General features: G+C 39.8%; 2 protein-coding genes across 9 annotated transcripts in view; one reads left to right on the top strand and one right to left on the bottom strand.

The window, feature by feature from the left end:
- The window catches only part of HPGDS (hematopoietic prostaglandin D synthase), a 31,793-nt gene extending 28,042 nt beyond the window's left edge, over window positions 1–3,751 (top strand). For all 4 annotated transcript variants that reach the window (XM_069013087.1, XM_069013086.1, XM_069013085.1 and 1 more), the window contains exons 5-6: window positions 2,501–2,599; window positions 3,270–3,751. In XM_069013087.1, coding sequence (XP_068869188.1) covers window positions 2,501–2,599; window positions 3,270–3,434 — 264 coding nt within the window. In that variant the 3' untranslated portion in view covers window positions 3,435–3,751. The remainder of the gene's footprint in view (window positions 1–2,500; window positions 2,600–3,269) is intronic.
- A 1,837-nt stretch (window positions 3,752–5,588) lies between these two features.
- SMARCAD1 (SNF2 related chromatin remodeling ATPase with DExD box 1) overlaps window positions 5,589–23,937 on the bottom strand; it is a 119,877-nt gene continuing 101,528 nt past the window's right edge. For 4 of the 5 annotated variants that reach the window (XM_069013080.1, XM_069013082.1, XM_069013083.1 and 1 more), the window contains 15 exons: window positions 18,166–18,368; window positions 16,840–16,930; window positions 15,541–15,640; window positions 13,975–14,034; window positions 13,673–13,748; window positions 13,099–13,234; window positions 11,933–12,070; window positions 11,524–11,619; window positions 10,977–11,094; window positions 10,615–10,736; window positions 9,292–9,480; window positions 8,336–8,454; window positions 7,252–7,434; window positions 6,461–6,570; window positions 5,589–6,150 (listed from right to left, as the gene is read on the bottom strand). In XM_069013080.1, the coding sequence (XP_068869181.1) occupies window positions 6,089–6,150; window positions 6,461–6,570; window positions 7,252–7,434; window positions 8,336–8,454; window positions 9,292–9,480; window positions 10,615–10,736; window positions 10,977–11,094; window positions 11,524–11,619; window positions 11,933–12,070; window positions 13,099–13,234; window positions 13,673–13,748; window positions 13,975–14,034; window positions 15,541–15,640; window positions 16,840–16,930; window positions 18,166–18,368 (1,803 nt within the window). In that variant the 3' untranslated portion in view covers window positions 5,589–6,088. The remainder of the gene's footprint in view (window positions 6,151–6,460; window positions 6,571–7,251; window positions 7,435–8,335; window positions 8,455–9,291; window positions 9,481–10,614; window positions 10,737–10,976; window positions 11,095–11,523; window positions 11,620–11,932; window positions 12,071–13,098; window positions 13,235–13,672; window positions 13,749–13,974; window positions 14,035–15,540; window positions 15,641–16,839; window positions 16,931–18,165; window positions 18,369–23,937) is intronic. The other variant, XM_069013081.1, reaches the window with a different exon arrangement.

The following is a 23,937-nucleotide window of genomic DNA, read 5'->3' as shown; positions in this document are numbered from 1 at the left end:
TCTGGACTTCAAACTCCTGGCTGGTATTTGCAGTCACCTCATCCAGTTACTAAGCTCTTAACAAAGAAGAAAATTATGTCAAATCTTCAATCATGTCCATAGAAACACTGGTTTGATTTCAGCCTGCATTTAAGTTTCTGACTCTTCCAATTTTTTTTTTAATTAACCTCAATTAAAGCTGTAGAAATAATTCCATTCCTGTACACCAGTGCTTATTTACCCAAGCCTATCTTCCTCCAAAATTAGGCCAAGCACAGTAACTGCACAAATTGTGCCACGTGAGTTGACCAGATGGTTCCAGCAGTCTGCAATCTTAATTGTTTCCATGCAGGTGAGAAGAGAAAACCAGAAGCAGTTTTCCATTCCGAAGAAAACAGCTTAGCCCTTTTAAAAGCAGCCTAAATACTTTCTGCTATGGGGAACAGCTGGTGGAGGACCACCACCATCATAACCTCATAACCTTCAGCCATTAACACACAAATTCTAAGGCCTGAGCCTTTTGATCATCCTTTAAAAACACATTTTAGCTGCCTCAAATCTTATTGCTGTGGAGACAAAAAAAAAAAGCAAAATAACATGAACATTAAAGTTGAGAGATAAACCAACCCCGGCAAAAGTTCAAAACCCAGGTTCCACATCTCACATGAGAAGGGCTGATAAGCAAAGATAACTGTCCAGCATCTTACTGACAGCATGGAAATGCTGATCACAAGGGATTCTGGAAATATGGGACTGCACACTAGAAAAGGTGACATTCAAAAGGGTCCCCCATAAATGACTATGAGACATTAGGAATATATTTTGTAGCTGGATTCTTCCTGAATCTGTGGCAGAGCTCCTGCCTTGCCATGGCTGGGTGGCTGTCAGCACAGAAAAAGGAGCAGCATCACCACAGACATCACATCAGCATTGAGGAGCACTCCAGTGTCCATTAAGGGAGCAGTTGGCTTTAAGTCATAGCTCAGCAAGCCATGAATGCCATGTTTTGGTATCTAACATTAATCTTTTTCATATTTCAGCTTTCTTTTTCATTGTAGCCAGCTCGGTTTGTAACTGGGCAGAAACACCAATTTAGTGTAGTGGTTTGGTCCAAAATACTCATTACTGTTTACCTTCTGTGAGATAAGAATTAGGAGAAAAGCAAAGCAGGCACCAAACTCGAAAGAATATAAAGAGAAGTTTATTAACAGACCTAAAAGAGGGAAAAAGAAAAAAATAAAATCATACCACACCTTCAGAACTCTTCTCCTCTCCCCCACCTTTCTCCCTTCTCCCACTGACAATGTAGAAAGACAACCCTTAAGATGTTCAGTCTGTTTACCACTTCCATAATAACCTTGTTCAGTTCATTTAGGAAGAGGAGTCTCTCTTGCCCATGCTATGAAAACATTATCACAACGAGACAGCCGCCCGGGTTGGTTCTCTGCTCGCATGTGAGTCCCTTCCCCCGACCTGCAGCTTTTCCCACAACTGCTTTTGAGGGTCCACTCTTGAATCACCGGGGTATAAATTTAAGGTTCAGGAACAAAAGTTCTCTTCACCCATCTCTGGGAGCATTTCATCTCTAAGAACAGAGGCCCTTCTCCTTCCCTGGGAGCAAAGGGTCCTCCTCATCTTCATCTTTAGGACTATCTCTGGGAGCATCTCTAGGAACTGAGGTTTTCTCCTTTTCCATTTGGAGCAAAAGTCCTCATTGCTTCCATCTCTCCCTGTTGAAACTCCTCATGAAATTACAGCTGCGTCAGCATCTGCCTATCTCAGCACAGGTGCTTTTGCTCACAAGTACAAGTTGAACACTCCACCCCCCATGCCTTCATGAAATTACAACGGGTACTCTGGTAGATCATAGCTTCACAACAGAATTTCAGCTTTAAGCATCTCCTCTTTCTCTTCCCTTGGGTTTTCAGCTCTTCACAGCACTAAAAGGGTTAATCTCACCTCGGCCTTGCAGCTGGAATGTCGCTTATCGCTGTTGGTCACAGGATCTCTGCCGGACAGCAGTGCAGCTTCAGCTGAACCTTGGCCTTGGCACTGGAAGAGGGGAGGGAGCCGAGCTGCTCCAGCTGCACACAGCCCTGCAAGGGGAGGGGAGGGGGGTTCCACAGCTGGAACAGGTCCATCGGCTCCAGGCTGGCCGTGGCCCGGCCCGGCCTGGCCCGAGCAGGGCCTGGCTGGGCCCCTGGCCCCCGCACAGGGCCCGCAGCCACCTGTCCCAGCGCCGGAAACGAGAGCGAGCTTGGGGGGGGAGTTTGTCTATTCTTAAGTGTGGATCACAGAGGCGTCACAACTTTAAGTGGCTTAAAGAATTGTCCATATTCAAACTGGCCAGCTGATAGGTTCTATCAGGTCCCAGAGGAGCAGTAAGCACCCCTTTGCAGAACATCACTTCTGAGACTATGCTTGCTAACCATGACATTCATAAATGAGAAAACCCCAAAAATTCAATTTTGCTGACTGCTTACACATTGGTGAGAATTTCTGTGTTTGTTTCTTCCCCCAGAAAAAAGCATTTGATGATATTCTCACCAACAAAGCACCTGAGCTACTGAAAGATTTGGATGCTTTCTTAGGAGATAAAAAGTGGCTGGTAGGGAATTCTGTAAGTATAATTCTCATTTCTCCCATTCCAATCAGGTTGCCAGAAAAATAAAGTAATTGACTATTGGTGAATTTCTGGGTTTCATGTCAGGCCATGAAGCAGCTCTCCCCCCACATTTAACTCTTTGTTCTTACCAATACACAATTGGTCACTCAACTGCAAAGTGGAAATTGTTTTCCACAATATTAGAAGTGAGGCAAACCAGGACTAGGATCTGCATTTTCTAAAGCAGTTCAAAAGTATTCAAAAGACACAAAACATTTTAAATTCCTTCTAACCTGTGAACACAAATTCATGACTACACAGAACCCTGCTTATCATCACTGACTTATTTATAAGGCAACATGAAAAAAACTTCTATAAAAACATAGTACCCTTTTTTACCCCAAACTGTTTTAAGCACTTTTCTGCAGCACAGTTTCAGCAGTAAAGACTAATATTGTAATACAATTAATATTTTTAGCAAGGGCTTTACTTTAACCAATATTTACTGAAGTCAGGCCTTGCATTGCAACCTAACAACTAGCCCTGTAGTAACAGGCTTAAAAAAAATACCCAAGATGACAAGTTAAACAAAACAGATAAATTCATGTTTTTTAGAGAATATTAGTAGTCCTGGCTTTTGAGATTACCAACTAAAATTTACTGCTTTTTCTCCTATTTCCACTAGGTAACATGGGCTGATTTCTACTGGGATGTGTGCAGTACGACACTTCTGTCCTGTAAACCTGACCTGGCAGACAAATACCCCAGGCTTTTGGCTCTCAGGGAGAGAGTGCAAGCACTTCCAGCTATTGCAGCCTGGATCCAGAAAAGGCCAAAGAGTGTAATGTAGACCAGTTGTTCAGAAAAACAAATGCATGTTCAGTTTTCAATATGACAAACATCCTAAGTTATTAACTTCAGAATCATTTAAATTAAATTAACTTCAGATGGCTATGCTGTATCAAATCAAAATCTACCACTTGTATCTCACTTTCAAGAGAATCTAAAATACTGATTTAGTTGAGTAATAAATATTGATTCACAGAAGTGTGGTTTCAATCACATTCCCCCTCTACTAACACAATGATTGATCAAACCAATTAATATTTTGTGCACTCTCAAAGACAGAAAAGGTGAATAAATCTTCCTGAAGAGGTGCAATCTCAACATTTTGCCTATTGCAGTCTTTCAATCTGGAGGAAAGCCAGTTAAATAGAGAGTGCAAACGTGTGGGACACTAAGCAAAAAAAAAACCAAAAAAACCAAAAAGATCCACTTAGTTAATAAAATTCAAGGGCCTGAAAAAAGTGCTTGAGAAGCTTGAGGTTGATGCTGTGCCCCTGAAAAAAACCCAAACAGAAACTTCCAGAACAACCCAAAAAGCAGTTGCGCAAAGCTGGTGCCCACACCAGCACCAGTTCTCCATAAATGCACCAGCTGCAAAAACATTCAACAGCTCAGTATCTCTGCCAGTAAGCAGGAGACACAAACTGGGGGCTGGTGGTGGCAACCAGGTTCAGGACAAATGAAGGGTTTGTTCTTCCAGGACCAGAGGGAAGGGAGGTGGAAATCCTGGCAATGTGGATGGCTGTAGATGCAAGTGGTTTACAGAAACTCAAGGGGAGACAAGTGCCTGTGAGAGGTCTCTGCTGCGTGGTGTAAGCAGATAAACCACAACAAACTTGGGCAACACTCTGGGCTGGAAATGGCCACTGCTGGGAAAGTAGTTCCCTTCACTCTTGCTTTTCCCTCCTACCTTTAGTATTATTTCATTGAATCATGAGTGACACCAAACAATGCCTAAGAGAGACAAGTCAGGTACTGTCAGAACAGAAAGCACCAACCTTTACTCATTCCAGTCTTCACCTGCTTTGCAACTCCTTGCACGCTTGGTTCTGGCTCTTCACACATTTTTCCTTCTTTAGCTCCCACACTCCTCTCTTCTTCAGCAACTGACTTCAGAGAGAGTGGCTTTGTGTTTTTTCCCTTCTGTACATCTTTCCCAACCAGGAAAACAGAACCATAGAATAGCTGAAGGGACCTCTGGAGGTCATCTAGTCCAAGTCTGTGCTCACACAAGGCCACCTACCTAGACCCAGCTGCCTAGGACTGCATCCAGTTAGTTTTTGGTTATCTCCAAGGATGGTGACTGCAATCCCTTGAGAGCCCCAGCTAAAAAGGGTAGAAACAGTTAGAAGGAAAAAAGGTCAAAACACACATGAGCTTCACAGCACCTAAAGACAGACATTGACCCCAGGGGTCTATGGATGTGATTGTTTGAGGAGTAACCACTGCTCCACCAGACTACATTAACTGACCCCATACACATCCACACCACCACACAACCCACCCTGAAGGGCAGGGATCTTGTTTCAACCCACATTTGAACAAAGCAGGTGAGAACATGCAGATACAATGGGGTAAGAGTTGGGTTAGCATCACACTTAACAGAAACACACAATCTAATTAGCTGTAGCATTGAATACCTGTGGTTCTCTGTTAAATCCCGCTACTTAGTCCAGCAGAACCAGTGGAATTAAAGAAACATGGCAGACAAACTGATTCTTACCCATATCCCTTCTCAAAAAGTACAGTATAGCCTCACCTTAAATTAAACCTTACTACAGATGCACGTTTTGGAACAGACAGCACAGCCACAGAATACTTCTAGGAAAAGCCAAGCAGTCTAGTCCACACTTGGAAAACAAGTTTTGGAAAAGCTTTAATTTCCCATCCATTTTGAATTTGCAGAAATCATGTACAGTTCACCAAAATACCAACAGACTTGACCAAACCATTTGGCAGGAGTTCTGTTTTTACAATCAATATCCTCAAACCACTGTAATTAGAGTATAATGACACATTGGTAATTAACTACTAATATTGACAAAGCCGAGTCAGATCAATTGGAACACTCCAGCTGGTTTGAAAGCTGCCTGTTTGATTTGTAACATGCACATTACCATCCCCTCACCGGCCCCAAATCACCACAACCATGAAAACATTTTGTCAATCTATGGAATTTTATTTGAACAAGTTGATACAAAACCAGTACGGAACATCAAATGAACCAAAACAAGCAGAAACAGACTCAAGCATTGTCAAATAAGGCACATATAAAAAAATCTACACGCTGAATCCAGTGAAACAGACAGTTTTTATATATATATATATATATATTTGGAGGTAGAAATAATTACAAAAATACTGACAAGTCTTAAGCAGTAGCAGATTTGTTAAAACAATTACTACTTAGGTCCCCATTTTTAAAAGTGATCTGTAAAAGCTTTATTCAGCATCTGATGTTGGCACATTTGGGCCATTTATGCTTTTAAGCATCAAAAGAATGCTATTGGTGTTAGAAATTTTCAATATCATGAGCAATACAATAAAGAAACTACAAAAAGTTATAAACGTTCATAAAACTCCTGGTCAACAGTAATGTAAGAGTCCTTGGGGTACATCATCACCTTTCTTCCTTGAAGTTCACAACATATTTACATTTTAGAGACCCATTGAAGCTTTTAATAGTGTGGCTATATCTGCTGGAATGGTTCCTTCTTCTCCTGAGGAATAAAAACAAGCATTAGTACAGCTTAAAATATTTCACATAAACAGATAAAAGCCTACGTCCCCCAAACCGTAAAAAAAATCCTCTGCTTGTAGGGCTTGGTCACTGATTTCTGGGTCAGACTCAGAGGGCACTTCCTGTCAAATCAAAGAATAAGCAGCAAAAATACATCTTTCTAGTTTAACATAAAAAAAGCCCAAAAACCAAAAGGCTTGTCTGCATCAAGAATCTCCTTTTCTTCAGAGCAACATCTTGCAGCAGCTTTAATTTACTTAAGTGGACATCACTATGTGCAAGACACCTACCTGATTCTGCTGCAGTCATATCTTGTTCTAATTTCAATTTCTGTTGGCTGATTTTGAGCATGGTTTCTTCAATAGTCTCCTTACTGATGAGCTTTATGACTTGTACTTCTCTGAAAACCGCAAAATAGGAAAAATTCATTTTCATAGTTCAGACTAGTGCAAAAGAGAAGGATGTTATGTCTTTGCTCAGCTGGCTGGGGTTTAAAGCAAGGATGAGGAAAGGAATGAGAGGGCAATACAAAGAGCACCTAGGTTTTTCTCTGGAATAACTGTGCTCTGTATTGCCAGAAAACATGTTTTCTCCTGCACTCCCAGCCACTGCAAATGTCTGACAGTCACAAAAATCTCCATTAATATAAACAAGTCAAATTCCCCCTAATTCCATGTTAGAGTTAAATACAGTTGAAATTAAACACATTCTATGGTTTCACTCCTTATGATAGGGTGGCACTTAAAAGCTTAGAAGTCTCCTGAAGAGAACAAACAGCTTGGCCAGGCAGTCCCAAAGACTTCAGATCTACCTTGGAATAGTTCCCCAGCACCAGAAATTTGAGAATTATAGAGAATTTGAGAGTTGTAGTGAACTAGAAAAAGGAGGGAGAGTGTAAATAAAGGTTTGTTCTGGCAGCAACATGGACTAAGACAATTACAGCTCCTAGCTCCCACACAACTCAGACCTGGTTTACACAAGTCTCTGCTTAAAATTTTCAACCATAAATACTGTCCTTTTAGCCTCCTTTGAGAGCTTGCCTCCAAGAAAACCCAAGCATTATAATTAAAAGAAGTCTTACCGTGTCTGACCTACTCGGTGGCACCGGTCTTCTGCTTGCTTATCGTTGTAAGGGTTGCAGTCAATGTCATGAAGGATAACAACATTGGCCGAGGTCAGATTAATGCCCAAGCCACCAGCTTTGGTTGACAGAAGGAATACAAATATACCCATATCTGTATTGAACTCATCTATCAGATGTATCCTGCAGAACACAAGACACCATGAATCAGGCCTTGGAAAAAATACCACACTGGCTCCAGAGCTGAACACAGAAGTTGGGATGATCTTTTGGAAGAGAGGACAGAGGCACTGCACAGCAGCTCCAAGTCCAGATGTTACGCAGCAGGAAAAAGGGTACCAACAGTCCTCTGCAGTGACCAGAGAAACATACTGAGTGACAGACAGATGGATAGCAAAGAATGAAAAGAGGCTCAGAAAAAGATTTTTGATGATCACAGAACACAAAGAGCCAGCTGGAGGACGAGGGAAGACTGAAGTACATGAAACAAATGGGAAGGCGGGGGATTAATTTCACTTCATGACTGTCTTCTGTACCAACTGCACATACAAGGGCAGGAACAGACATCAGCTCTACAGGGGAAGTAACACCACAAGCAAGAATGACAGTTTTTGAAATGAAGGAAAAAGCATCCAAAAAAATCTTCAAAAATTCTTGAGACAGAAAACCAGCATTGCTCAAACACAAGAAAAGCACTGCAACGTTTTCAGCTGCAGAGGCAGGCGGAATGGTTTGTCCTAGAGAAACAAAGGGGTTTATCTGCCTATTGTAAAAGAGATACACTCTACTTGCAAGGAATAGCTACAGGAATTATGGCATGGTGACATGCGAACCAAACACACCAGGAACTGCTGAAGATGGCTGATTTCCATGGCTAAGACTGTAACCCCACCATCTAAACCCCATCTTTCAGCCTCACTCTTAACTAAGGTGATCTGAAACTCAACATTAAATGCCTTCCATAGACAATGTCCAGCAGCCACAGACTTTTATACATTGAAAAACAAAGGTAAAGGTCTGAAGTCACCTCCCCCTCTCCAACACATTCACTTTCTCTCTCTCATTTTTGGCAAGAGTCACATACCGCTCAGAAATCTGCGTTTTTCCATCCAGCCTAATGTATCTGTGTTGCCAGTGTTTTAGGAAAACTTCCAAGATGTCCAGCATCATAGTGAACTGGCTAAACAACACGACTCTGTCACCCTAGAAAAGACAAAGCAAAGCAAAAATTGAAAACATGTCAACTATGAACTACAGAAGTTCTTTATCGGTGCAAATATCTGATTTTTACTTTCACTGAATCCATTTTCCAAAATCAAAGACTAAGCTGAAATTCATCAAGTCAGGATTGACTTTCAGTGAAGATTCCATATCCAGTCTTTCTGCTGCATTAACTCACTGTCATTGCAGTAATATTTTAATTATTTTGTACCTTCATGACTCAAGCAAATCACATTTCAAATGCATAAATGACCCATTACTCCATCCAGAAACATCAAACTATTTTCATTCAAAACATGAAATATTTCAATTTAATATAGAGAGTAGCCCTCTTTTGTCTGAAATAATCAGATACACAGCACCCACATGTGCAAATTCAGGATACTCTGAAACATTACAGAACATGTTTTTTTGTAAAATAAACCTGCTTGAATCTCAGGGCAGGACTTAAAGCAGGGGCCTCTTCTTACCCTTCCACTGGCCTTTACATTATTCTAATGTAATACAATCTTATTTAATTGCCAAGAGAAGGTCCAAGTCCATGAGGTGTGAAAATGATGCAAATCCCCATATACTGATAAAGTGGTTAACCTGGGCTGAATATTCTGAAACTTGGAAAACTGGGAAAGTTTATTTCAGCGGTCTCTAAAGTGATGTGCATACTCAGGGCTGCACATTAAAAGTTTTAAGTGTTGCTTTGCAAATTACATTGTAATACTCCACAGCAAAGCAACTGGGTTGCATAGAGAGCTGGCAGATATTAACCAGTTATTTAGAGCCACTCTTTAGACAGGAAAAAGCTTCAGCCATCTGCAATACCTTCTCTTTAAGGTCGGAGAGAATGCGTTCCAGTGCTCTAAACTTTCCGGAATCCAGGATCTGATCCATGTCTAACGTGAAGTCACTGATGTGAGAATATTGCTTACAAAGCACATGCAGCTCAAAATCTGTCATTACTGTCATATCTTCAAAGATAAGGTCAGGGTTAGCATCACAATGTGTGGGTTCCTGTTAGCAAAAATGAAGGGAAATAATGCAATACACAATCTCACCAGAGAACTAAAAACAAAGGCACCACACAGTAACATCCATAATCTCTGAAAGAAAAAAGTAACGCTCCTAGACATGGACAAATGCTAGAGCATGGCTCACGCAAGCAACGGAGGATGAACTCTCAGCTTCAGGTTTATAGGAGAGGATAATTACTTCACAGTTTAGCTTTCACAAGCACTTGTACTGCCAAAAACTTAAGAAGGATATATGCTCAACCTCCATATCAATTACCTACTTCCCATCAAGCTCTAAGACCTTTTACCCCTTTATCAGACCTCTTCCCCTGAAGACACATTGCCTAAAAGGGAGGTCCAATCCTTGAATAGATGGCAGAAGACATGGGAAGCCCAGCCCAAGATGTAGGGTGGGTAGAGGGATGCCATGCCTGGAAGAAAGAGGAAAAAAAAGCCACATCTGGAGAGTACAAGGGTATAAATGGTAACAAAAAGGGACAAAAATCCTTCAAAAACTGCTGGGTCACTTCTTGCTTCTCCCCAACCTTGTCCGGCTTAATTTTAAAACAAAACTGAAGACTACTCAAAGCCAGCTCCAACTTTTTTAGAGCACCTGCTGCACACAGATTTTTTTTTTTTTAATATTTTAGAAAGAAGCAACAATTTTCCCAAGCTCCTCAGGCATTAACCCCAGACAAATTACAAAAAAAAAAATCCTTATCAGATCAATACTTTTATGCCTTCCCTATTTTAGTTCTGTACAATCTAGATTTCTTGCTACTCAGAAAGCTACTAAACTCAAGTGCCCACCTAAGATTTTTTCCATAAGCACTTTGGCTTTAAATTTTGGGGTGGAGGGAAGAGGTGCTAAGGGGGAGCTACTGAAAAGGAGATGACTCCAGACCCACAACTGTTCTCTCCGCTCTAATGATACAAAAATCAGTGTTAAATACATACAGAGCTTGATTAGAGCTCTGGATAGATGAAGAGGAATAAAAAGTAGCAACAATGAATTAAGTTTGGCAAAGACACACTTTTGACCAGAAGTCTGACAAGAAAACAAACAAACAAAGAAACAAGTGTGCATTAGAAATTCTGAGAAATGAAGGATCGCTTCTGAATCTCATCCTCCTACCTTGAGCATAAGTGTGGACATTGTCCTGAGTTTGTCATTTGTGTAATACTGACGATGCAAAAGAGGGTGATTGGCCATTTTTCTAAGTTGCATCATTGCATTTCCCATATCAGAGTTTTTCTCTGTAAACAAAGAAAGTTATTTTCAGTAGTAGTACAAAGATTCTATCTCTCAGCAGAGCTTTATTTGCAAGAACTCAGTTTGAAAATTCACCTATTACCTGAACTTCAGAAAAATTAATAGAAGGGATATAGACGGTGTATGAGCATTAGACATTTCTACAAAGCACAGACTTTGTAGTCACATTCAACACGTCTCAGCACGAAAAAAATCCATGAAAAGGAAACACGGCCCTTACATACCATTACTGTTAATAGTTTTCTTGAGCTTGTTTAAGAGAGCAAAGTATAGTTGTTCCTGTTTCTCAGACATGGCACAAAGTTCAATGAGATCTTTTTTGGGAGGTAGTTGTTTAAGGACCTGACAAAAAAAATGATACCAGATAAAACCTGTACTGTTGTGAATCATCAGTAATTCTGCACCATCTCACAGCTGTTAAGACACTCTGTTCATTCTCCTCATCCCAGCTCCTTTCACTGCTTGCAACTTCACTAACTTAGTTAGCAATTCAACTCCCATCTTGATTTGGATTATACATCAACCTCCTCATCAAGTAGTGTGGTCTGCACACTCCGGAACTGAATGAAATAATACTATATGCAATGCCTGGAATCTACTCCCCTGCTAATCAGGGTTACCCTCTTCAGACCACTGAAGTCTGCAAGTACCCATTAACATTTTTTTAAGATCAGTAAGTAATTTCACCTCATATTATACTCAAAGATTGGTCTCAAATATTATCAGGCTTTTTGATAACACAAACCCATCATTTTAAAGATAAAATGTTACCTCATCTTTTACTCTTCTCAAGATGAATGGTTTTATTATCTGTTTTGCATGTGCAATTCTCTCCTTCTCATATATGCTTTGTTCTTCAGCACTCTTCTAAGGAAAACATTGAAAGAATTCAATTCAAGCATTAAGCTTTCAGCTGCAACACCACCACCTTAACTTCTCTAACTTGATGAAAACCCCAGCCAAAACAGACATATTTGACCTGACCATTAGTATTCCAAGACATCCTGTTACAAGATATTTTAATTTAGATGGTTTATTCAATTGTTTCATTTTCTAGATTTTCAAAGTCACATTACCTGTTCCCATAAGATACCAATAAAACAGAAGTTATGCAGCAACAGCAATCTTACAGCAAAAAGAAAAAAAAGTTGTTTTCAATAAGAGAATTCACGATACTCACTGTTTTTGAGGAGAACATCCTTCGAATTTCACTTGTGCTACTGCTGAACATATGAGGCATGACAAAGTTCAAGAGGGACATCAATTCCAACAGATTATTTTGAACGGGAGTCCCCGTTAGCAGCAAGCGATTCTTGGCCTGTTTGTCCAAAGTGGAAAGAGCAGCGAGAAACATTCACCAAACAGACTAAAAACTATTATTGGCAAAAAACCCACAGCTATGGAGAAGTGAGAAAATAAGCTTGGTTTAAATTATAACTATTTAAACTTATTCTATATTTGGAACTCATGGAATAATTTCCCTGTTAAGTGAACAAAACTGTTTACAGAACTGTGGGTAACTGTGCACCAATTTAAGACAATTAAAAACAAACATTCCTGGATCTATTAAACTTTTTCTCGATTGTTCTGTCTGGGTTTTGTTTTGGTTGTTGTTGTTGGTTTTTTTTTTTTTTGTTGTTTGGGCTTTTTTCTTTCTCTTAATGACTGTTAATTGTTGCACCCATATCAAGTTCTCTAATGTCATACAGTACTTATGCACAAGTTCTGAATTTCAAGTACAAGCAGGTTTCATTGCTTAAAGATCGGCTCTTTAAAAAGGCTTTTGATGAAAAATCTTGAAAAATAAGTTTCAGTAAGTGATCTTAAGTTTATTATTATTGTGTGAATACTACAGTGGTAGATCATAATCAGAGAAAGAGCTGTACTCAAATCTTTTGTAAAAGTCTGCTGACTCAGGCTGCAAGCCACAAGAAAAAATATTTTCAAGCCAGCTCTTCTCACAAAGCTCTATTAGAGCAGGTCCTGAAATACTACAATGTTTCAGCACAAGTAACCAAAAAAAGTAGCATCTTTAAAATCTTTACTACTACGGGATGTAACTGGGAATCTGCTGAAGACTGAAACTCAAGCACTACCATCACTGAAATGATGCTGCAGGAAATTTATTACATTTCTTTGGGAGCTTATCTCCCTGCAAGAGTTCACAGTGCAGGAGCCACTCCTTAGACCACACCAACACTTAAATCCACTTGCATACTGCAGTTTCTCTAAAATTATATGTATATGAACTTTACAGTTAATATTCTATTTTCCCCCTGCTTGTAACTACAAAACAGAAAACCCAGGAGCTGTCCCCTCTAACCCAGCAATAACAAAACCTCTTACATTAATTGTCATGAGGTGCTGGTAGCGGACAGAGCTCATGTTCTTGAGCATATGACCTTCATCAAAAATTGCATAGTTAAGCTTCAGCCTGCGGAACAGTCCTCGATCATCTGAGCTGCTGATTGCAGAGTTGTACCTGTCAGAGACAAATATGACTTGCATTTAATCCCTCTCTGAAAATGAATGTACTGCTACTGTAATCAAATTAAATTCTCTAATATTGTTAAGAGTTATGGAGAGAGTGCATGAGGGGCAGTAAAACTGCCTGGTTTACTCGACTGAAGTAACCAACCATAACACAGTTTATTACTGGCAAATGATTACAGTTTACTTGATGAGCGAATGCTCTCAGTAACACTTCCTAAAAATCTGCTAAAGCCTATTACAATGTAATATTATCTATACATGCTGACAGACACATCTATAACACCTATGACACAGTATCTCTTACACAATAATAAATCCCTAGTTAACTATTACCTGAAACCCAACTCCTAGAACTGTCTGGTTCCTTGTACCACTAGAGGTCAGCAGGACCTCACTAAAGCTCTGTAGTTTTTTCTACTGTACTTACGTAGTCACAATCACATTGAAATCGACAACTTTATTATGAATGTCCACCCTGAGATGTTTCCTGTCTTCTTGGGATCCTTCAGAAGGACAAAACATAAAATGAGTACATATACATATACATATACATTACATATATTTATATACATGCAACAATTAAAGATGCTACATAGAAATCACTCATCAATAATCTGTGTACTTAAATAACTCTCTTCAAACAACACTTCCATGAGCAATTCAGCTTTTCTTAGACTGACCACGCAAGCAGTTGTATTACTGGATTCATTTCTTAAATTGATTCCTCACCATAATAAAAAAGGACATTCAGTTCAGGACACCACAGATGAACTTCTCTTATCCAGTTATCTGTAAGACAACATCAAAACAAAACCCAAGTCATTAATACTTTATTATGTCTTAAAGTTTCACACCTCAGCATTAAACCAAACATCTGATTTCAATGCAAATCCCTTTAAATTCTCCTGAAGGTTAAGAAACATTCTGTCTTTAAACTGGAAAACCGACAATATGTAAGAAACTGAACCAACCCCAACTGGGCTTTTGCTAACTCTTAACCAGCTTGCACTTTAAACTCCTAAAGAAACAGGTCTTGCAGGGTCTGCAACCACCTGTGAAATAAATACAATGTTTAACTTTGCAACTCGATTTCCTCCCTAGACAGTTAATTCCTCAGAAAGCACATCCCTTCATCTGCCAGTACTTGCCTCCAGAAGTATGTCACCAGGAGAGACGGTGCCTCTGGGAGCAGGCAGAGGAGCCTGACAAGCCGGGTGTGCAGCTCCAGGTGTGCAGCAGCACAGTGGCCACAGGCAACATTACTGTGCTCAAGGGGAAGCTGCTTGACAGCCAACACAACTGCTGAGCCCCAACCACAGCAGAAGGGGGACCCTGCTAAATGCCACTTGGGAATGGGCTGGACCCAAATCAGGGCTGAGGAGATGCCTCCAGAAAAGCATCGGGAAAGCTGCCAGTAGACTGCACTGCCCAGGCATTGGCAACCTGCCACTACAGTTCGGACTCTAACACTGACTTCAGGAAAGCACCTTTGTTCACATACTTAAGTACACCTCAGGTTTTAACTAATATATGCATTATTAAGAGTTGTTTTTAAAAAGGGAGCTCCAGTGGAGTCTGAAAGCACACTAAAAATGGAGACTTCAAACTTAAGTTGAACAACTGGAAACTTTTCTGATGTGTCGAGAGAAATTTCTGAAGCCCAAGTAAGTATTTTATATTAAAAGCAGCATTTACTTTCTAAATTCAACTTGTTATTTTCTCCTTTCATTCAAAAATATCCAAATTTAACTCCATCAAGAACCATTTTCTACTCAACTTCATCAGCTTTGCTTACATTTCATTCCACCATACTCTTCCTACTTTCAACTGAGGCCATAAAACAATGAGAACACCCAACTAGAAGACAGACAGCCTCATCATTTTAGGATTTTCATCTGCTTTGACAGATGCTGCGCAGTAAAGAGGAAAAAAAGACCGTGAATGTTTAAAATGTCATGAAACCTAACCCTAAGCACAGCCTGAAGACTAGGAAGTTCAGCCAACATTCAATACGTAAAGAGACTACTTGGCTACACAAGTTCAAACTGTAACAAGCAGCTTTATTTTTTTCGAAGCATACAGATCATCTAAAAAAGTTCCATGCTAAGTCTAATTAATTCAGAACAAGCATGCCTGCAGTATGGTCTGCATTCCAATTCAAATCACTTTAGGAGTTGAGTACCACCATAAAAAACCCAAGTTTTCCTTCATTAAATTATATTTGCTTTACAGTATGTCCATGATTGGTTTGGGGTTTTTTCCTTAAAAAAAATATTTTTGAAGCTTGTAACTTACCTAACGTTGAAGCTGGTACAACTATCAAATGGGGACCCTTATTGCCCTCTTGGTAGAGATAAGCCAGAAATGCAATAGCTTGAATTGTTTTTCCTAAGCCCTAAGAGAAAACAAATCCATTTACACAATCTGTAGGACATAAAAGTGTTTTGTACTCATAAGACAGCTACAGTGTAGTGAAGGCCCAATAAATATTAGAACTTTGATATGAAAATTTGTTCTGTTTAGCTAATTTTAGAGAAGACAATTCCTTCTTAAGTAGAACCTCAGTCAAACTTCATTATCATTTCAGCTCAACATTTGAACAAGAATTCATCTTTTCCATTTATGAAGTTTTTCATTTTAGTTCAATATCATCCCTCAAATCATGGTCAAAAATGTACCTTCCTGAACCAATGGTGCAGAAAAATGATTACTTGGAAACTAAACATTTATTTCCATTTGAGCCAGTTGTACAAAGGATATTCCAGCTATATCTGAAGTAGAATTTAATATGCAAATCAGATTTAAGATAAGCCTACATTTCCACCAACACTCACTCTTCCTGTTTTCTGCATCATGAATTTAGAAATTTCGTGTATCTACCACAAAACACACACATTCTTACTAACATGAAACACAGAGAAGTTGAGAAACACTGCCTAAGTCATAGCAAGGCAAACCAATGCTTTCATTCATGGTTCATCAGAAGATGAACAGCAGCCAGGATTAAAAACAACAGACCACAAATTCAGCAGCTGCATCACTAAGATTTTTCTGTTGTACAACTATGGGTGGTGTCAGCACTCAACAAAACCTCAAACCCATAAGCTTGTCTCTCTCTTAGCTCAAAGTTGATGGGGAGCGTCATGCAAAGAGATGGTGGAAATGCTGCTTCTGGAGAAGCACAGAATGTTTCTACCCATTTAGCTTTTCCTGTATTATTATCTGCCTGTTTTTAAACTGATGGAGAAATGGAGAAAACAGGTACTCACTACACTAAATGCTGGACAAGTAGAATGAATTTTATTTTGGGCCCAGGAGCTGTTAAAATCCATGGTTTGAAAATAACCTGTTGTGGTAGAAACTGGTTCCATTGCATCAGAAGACACCATGTGACTTGTAATTGTCAGTGTCCACAAATTTTAGGCTACTTTTGATTTTCAAATGGAAAGAAGGAGTTCAGCAGCTTCTAAGATCTTGGAGAACTATTTGCAATTTAAGATTACTTATAATCTGCTTTAGGTTTCTAGGCAAGGATTTAACAAAGTCTTTTTTGCAAAATTTTAATGATTCTTAAATAAGCAGTTTCACACTCACCATTTCATCAGCCAAGATGCCATTCAATCCGTGTTTATACAGCAGTGCTAACCAGTTCAAACCAATCTTCTGATATGGCTTCAGTTTCAAACTGTTAAAAATAATCAAGCTTATTACCACCTTTTATTTGTTTCTCCATGAAACACAACTTTACACTTACAGTAATCACAGAATGGCAAGTTTAACATTGCCTTTATTTTAATGCCCTCCAGACCTCCTTGTGTAATGAAAACCACAAACTTTATTAATCAATCACCATACACAAACTGAGTTTCTTGCATTTTCATACACCTAAAATGATCAAAGTGAGTAACACAAGAAATACTTTTCTTCTACAATCAGTGATACACAACCAGATAAAAGCAGCTACAGAATCACTCTTTTTTAAAATACACCATGGATTAAGTGGCATTTTGCAGCTGCATTCCTAATTTTGCTCTGTTGTACAATTACTGTTTGTGTCAGCACCAAAGAAAAACCCAAACCTAAACATACAACGCACAAAGCACACTCAACAGCAAGTCACCCAGTCCAGCACTTTTTCCAAAGAAGAAATGTCACTGACATTCTTCCTCCAAAGACTTCTTGCTTCCTCCCAGGTTTTATTTTCACATAGCTGAAAATCCTTTTGCTGTTGACTTGTAACAACATCCCACTTTAATTCAAACTGCTACTTTGGCCATTCGCACTACAACCCTATGCTTCCTAACCCTTAGGATAGTGCCCTCCACCATATGCATATCCATTTCCATTCCTCCTAAGCTCTCTCTTTACTCCTAATATCTATTTGGAGAACCTTTCCAATTTTGAAATAAATCCTTGCCCACAACACATCCCTGCTGCTACTCCCACTGGATACAGAGTTTCACATTACTTTGCACATCTGAACTGCCTGACCAAGGTCTTTCATCCAGCTGATAAACCTTCCCAGTTTGCTCAGATTTGTTCCAATTTAACATCTTTGAAATCTAATCTCATTTGAAATCTGTCCCCCGTTACAGAAGCAGGTTTGTTTGGGATTTTATTTGAAATAAGTTGACAGCTCATGATTCCATTGCTTAAGGTTGGTTGTTACATTCACCAGAAACTGCAGGAAATAAAACACTGTTATAATTTATGTTCTTATCCTGCTCACCAGCTTTCCTGATACACTTAGAAAACCTGTTAGATTCTCGCAAGTGTTGCACATCACTATTTAGCTCACTGAGAACTACTAAGTATGAAAAATCTGTACCTCTACTTTCAGAAACTACATTTTTGAAAATCCCAGTCTTCAAGTACACCTCACTGTCCAACACCCTTATAAAGTACAAAAATGAGAGATACCTGCGATTCAGAATGGAGGGTTGCTCTATGTTCCATCCACATCCTCCATCTCCAGTAATCCTGGTGACCTGTTTTGTCAGTTTATTGGAAATGTCTTCACATTTATTCATGAGCTTTAGAACCACATCCCTCTCCTTCAGCAGTATCTTGCAGTTCCACACTATATCTTCTGACAAACCAGTAGTCTTTGTCATTTTTGTAAACTGCAAAATCATTAAAAAAAAAAATTCTGTGAATACTGGTAATAGCAGCAAAGGTGCTGCAGTGAAAATCCACAGCTGCTGCAGGCAGTAATTTAAGTAGGAGACAGCAACAGCATTCCCATCTTCTCTCAAAACTTCAAATACTCCTTACACTTGGCCCACTGCAAACTGTGTGAATCCACACTGAAGGTCATCACTGCAGCTCCCCACAGTTCAAGAGATAGAAATTCTCTGAAGAGTTTCTAATGTAAAATGCAGGCACTTTAAACTCAAAATCCTCAAGAGGAGGCAACATACAGTGCAAAGCCAGCTTTGAAGGCCAGGCTCACTAACAGAACAAAACCCCAAAAGGAAGGAAAAAACCCACTCATTCTCATTAAGATGCCCTTTTAAACAAACCCTATTAGATACTAAAGATGTAGGATGTAAGCATAATGTAGGCATCAAGGCAAACAAATGAACCTGTAACGAAGGTTACTACATTTTGTTATGTTTCTGTCTGGGGCTCAGCATTACTTGGTTCCAGTTCTAACTCCACCACAAAGGGTACATTCAAACTGGACTTAGGCATATGAAAAAAAAAAAAAAAGAAGAAGAAGAAGGAGGAGGATAAGAAGTTTCCCAAAACTATGCCAGGTTTTCTGTGGCCACCAAGTACTGACGGGACAGAGAAGCCTTACTTCCACCACTTGCTTCCTCAAGTCCACACTAGTTACTTTGTATTTTCTTCCTCTAAACTTCAGATCTTCATCACAGTATGAATATTCTACATGTCTGAGCCAAGCAGCCTGAAGCTGTGTCAAAACAGGCCCTTCAGGCCCATCAACTTCTCCTGAATTCCATGTAGTGCCATCTGCAGAAAGTGTAAAACCTACCACTAAATATGTTTCTGCAGTAACTGGGGTAATATTTATAATGACAGCATTTTCACAAGTAGTTATCCATATTTCACTGTAAAGAACAGATACCTTTTTTTGTTTATTAATGGATTTAAAGAATTGAAGAATACAATATGCTTTGGATTTGCCATTCTTCTATTAAAACAGAGGTAATTTTCATACAGAGTTTTCTGAATTTTAGATCAGGGAGCTGTTAAAATTTACCACAAGACTCCACATGCATATATCCTCCAAGAATTCCTTCCATAAAAAAGGAATCGTATGATCCAGTTATTATGTGTTAAGCAACTCACCAATTTTGCCACATTGCAGAGTAAAAGCAAGTTTTGTTAAGGTGAAGAGCGTAACCAGATTGAATTTACAATAAAATAAAATTTTAAAACCAGCTTTCATTAGAAAAATATTGAAAAAATAAATGGAGTGAGGCAATTACAGTTGGGGGATATGTTTGTTTTGTTTCTGTTTTTTCCATTTTAAACAAACCCCAGAAAGTTTACCAACATTCATAGGTTAGACCAGGCTAAAATGCACATGTCATCACCTGCAAAGTTTTCTAAATAGACATCTCTATTTAGAAATAAAAAAGAACACAGTTTTTAATAGGTGCCTACAAAAATTCAAAATTTGTTTGGATGCCTAAAGCTTTGGTTGGCATGAATAGAAATCCTGTAATCCATAAGTAAAGGTGTGGAGAATTGAGCCATCTGTTATTAAAATAAATGGTATTGTTTCATGTCAGCACATTAACATCAACGTCCAAGTTGCAACAAGAAATACTTCAGCCACTGGTTTGCATGTGAAACACAGGGTGTTACCCTGCTCAGAACACAAAGCAGATCCACGGGTGGCCTTTGCTTTCTAGAGGTTCTGACGCCCTCCCAAGTTCACCTTTTTTCAAATGAGGCCCAAAAATGTGAGACCATCACGGAAACTGAACCCATGAGCTTCCACAGCACACCTGGAATTGCCACACCAGCGTACTCTGCTTGGGCTTACTTTACATCACTTGTAAGATGATCTAGGCTCTCACTTTAATGCCCAGGGGTGAAAGGCTCAACCTCAATCAACAAACTCCAGTTGCACTGTAAGCAGTTTTCTAACCTGATGCATTTGCTGCTTCCCTTCAGCTGGCTTTGGTGCAAGGCGGTTGTGGAGTTTGGGTTTTGTGGCAGTTTGTACATGTGCAGCCAAACAAAATGAGATGACAAAAAAGCTGGAGCTACCCTTGCTTTAGTCTGTATCTCCTAGCTCATATACTGCTGCAGTGTACAGAATATGATGGACAAATACATCCACCACTGACAGCTCAGTTCTCCCATTCCCCCAAAAGTGATGTGCTATGTCAGCATTTCTACGTAGCACTTTCCATCAGCTTTACTTGTGTGTATTCTGTAAGAATTTCTACAGACATTGTTTAAACCAGTCTTTAAATGCTAAACAAGACAGCTTATTTTGTGAGAGAGTAATACTGTGAATGACAAAAAATGAGAGGATACAGCAAATCTCACAGAGATACATATATTTTTACACTAAAAGGAAATTCAAATAGGTAACAGTTATACACCTTAAAAATAAGAAACTGAACAGCATTAAACCCTCTCCAGTTCCTCTCCAGCATTTACCAGAGGCAGCAGGAAACTGCATTGGGCACACACAGCAAGCCAAGGAACAGACCACCACCCCAGACCCCAACACCCCAGCTGAGCTCCTCTGGGAGACAGTCTTGGCTCTGCCTTCATTTCTTGGCACACACTGAACCCTGTTGGAACCCTGGGTTCTGAGAATTTCGGCCTTTCAGTGCTGAGAGGCAGTGATCCTCAGAAACACACTGTATTTGATCTGAAACCCTGGGAAAAGCTTCCTAAATTGTGTGATAACACTGAGGTCATTGCTGCGTAATTGAAAGTTATATCACTGGGTGAAATATGTAGAAATGTAGAAAATTAGGTTTAGAGGATATAGGTAATAATAGGTTGCAATATGGAGGATTTTGGGTGTGGATTTATGTCTTCTTTCTCTTTCTTCTTCATAAATCTAGCGATTATGGTATTGGTTCAGAAGTTCAGCACCACAGGACATGAAAAGTTAGTAACTGCATTGTAAGTAAAAACATATTACTTAGCATTTCATAATTGGTTAATTTAGACTTTAAAAAACCTTGGAAGTGAGAACTCATGGCCATTTTCCACCCTGCCAACTAAGAGGCACACACTGTGCAGCTGTATTACTGATAAGATATAATAAACAACTAAGTCCAAACAAGAATTCTTGATCTCCTGCATTTTAATTTGAACTCTGGGTAAAAGAACTCGAAATACAAAAACAGAGAAAACCAATAAACCCATGCAGGTACTGCCCTTACATGACTGTGCTCTCAGCCTCTCTGCTGAGAAATGGTGCTGAGTGCTGCAGTTTCCAACACTGGTCAATGCCACAGTGTGGAAAAGAGAGCGCTGTTAAAATATAATTAAGCACCAACAAGATTTTAGAGGAGTGAGGACGGGGGGAAGGGCAATTGATGCACAGAAATTCTTCCACCAAGGAAAGGAACAATGGTGTCTGCTGGCCCACAATGTGTGCCAGTGGGGCATCACTGGGACCTCAAAGCAAACAGGAGAGAGAGGTGAGAAGCCAACACAGGAGATTGAGGGGGGACCTCACTGCAGTTACAACTTCCTCACAAGGGGAACTGGAGATGCAGACACTGATCTCTTCTCTGTGGTGACCAGGGACAGGACCTGAGGGAATGGCCTGAAGCTGTGTCAGGGGAGGTTTAGGTTGGGTATCAGGAAAACGTTCTTCACCCAGAGGGTGATTGGGCACTGGAATAGGATCCTCATGGAAGTGGTCACAGTACCAAGCCTGACAGAATTCAAGAAGCACTTGGACAATGCTCTCAGGCACATGGTTCATGGGGCTGTCCTGTGCCGGGCTACAGGAGTTGGGCTTTGATACCCTTGTGGGTTCCTTCCAACTCAGAATTTCTAATATTCTGTGAAAAGACCCACCAGGAGAGGAGGTCTCTCTTAACAGCTGTTGGTTTACTACCTCATGTAGTAAACCTCTAGAGGAGGTAGAGAGCATAAAGCCAGCACAGAGCAGGCCTGCATTGAGAGAGAAAAACATGGCTGTGCCTCTTGCACAAGATATACGTAACATAAGACAGCAGACCAAGACAATGGGAGGTGAACTTTCCTCTCCACCCTGTCCTGCAGCTTGGTCTGATCCTTTGCTTCACCCTCCCCTCCACAGATGACGACACTCCTGGAGCTCATTCCTGCCTCTCCTCCTGGATGTCACAGCCATGCTTTTCTCCTGACCATCCTTTAGTATGTCTACCACTCATCTGCTCCTCCTGTGTTCTAATGCCCAATTCCCAGCAGTGCAGGACTGCCCCTCATGATCTCCCATCTGCCCATCGCACCTCCTCTTATGTCTCAGCTCCGTGCTTGGGCTTTGCAGAAGCACCTGGGCCCACCCTTCCAAAGCCCCTGCCTCAGGAAGCAGTGTGCAGTTTTAGGTTGTGAATATGACAATCACTGAGAGAGGTGCTCTCAGAAAACACATCCCAATTTCTTTTGTTACCTACTACTTTCCCTATGCACACTACGTACTCTGGAGAGAGGGCACCAGTCCTTGCACACTGCACACCTTGCCCACTTCTCCAAGGAGACAGACACATAAAGCCTCAAGGACATATCCGAGTACTCTTTATGCAAGTTGGTGTTTGAGAGGAGGCTCTCCCAGCCAGTCGTGTCCAGCACTGAAGACTGGATAAAATTACCCTCCTGGAAAATGTACTTGATCTACAGCGCAGGCACTTCTAAACTGCCATATAAATTAATCTTTGTGAGCAAGGACAATTTCAGCTCTCTCCATTTATTTTGAGAGCCACGTCTGCTAAATTATTTTCTATGTATTTTAAACATTCCTAGATCAAGTTAAACATTTGTCTGAAATATCTATTCCAAAGAATAAGTATTTCCAAGTGTTCTTATTAATCTTATGAGCTTATGAAATTAATTTAAATCCTCTTGGAAACAAAATAGCTTAGTCCAACTTAAAAAGATTGTCTAGAATAAAAAAAAAGGCATTCTCATTTGTGTTTTCCTGGAATAAAACAGTCAATTTACAAAAAAGCAGGCTTTAGTTTTAATCTCAGGCTTAGAGTCTTAATATCTTCCTCAATTCTAATAATGAACAAGTGGTAACAACTTGTAGTGCTTTACATTGTGTTACACAAGATACCATTACAGTAAAAAGAGACCTTAAAACTAAGCCAATTTCTTTAATGCTGTAACTGAATCAGCTCTCTCCATTATTCTAACCACTCTTATTAATTGGTAGGAGAAACACTGGGTTACTGAGCTACTGGATCTTTATAATCATCTAAAGCCACACTGATACAAAACATCTGCTAAAATCTGCTGCAAATCACTTCTATTCTGGGCAAGTATTCACAATACTACATGAACATGTGGCTGCTGACAGCAGCAATCTTCATGAAAGACAAATTTTGAATTCAAACAGGCCCATGCAGCTTTTTTTTTTTTCAACTCTAAAATATTTTACACAGAGAAGAGCAGAAGAGCCCTGTAGCAAATACTTCTGCAAAGAATTAAGCTCAGGCAAAATCCAACAAGTTTAGAAAGGAATAGCTGTACGACAGA

Source organism: Aphelocoma coerulescens, chromosome 4 (assembly GCF_041296385.1).
Source record: "Aphelocoma coerulescens isolate FSJ_1873_10779 chromosome 4, UR_Acoe_1.0, whole genome shotgun sequence".
Classification (NCBI taxonomy): domain Eukaryota; kingdom Metazoa; phylum Chordata; class Aves; order Passeriformes; family Corvidae; genus Aphelocoma; species Aphelocoma coerulescens.
The sequence above is the reverse complement of the archived record's forward strand: the minus strand, read 5'-3'. Positions and strand labels throughout refer to the sequence as shown.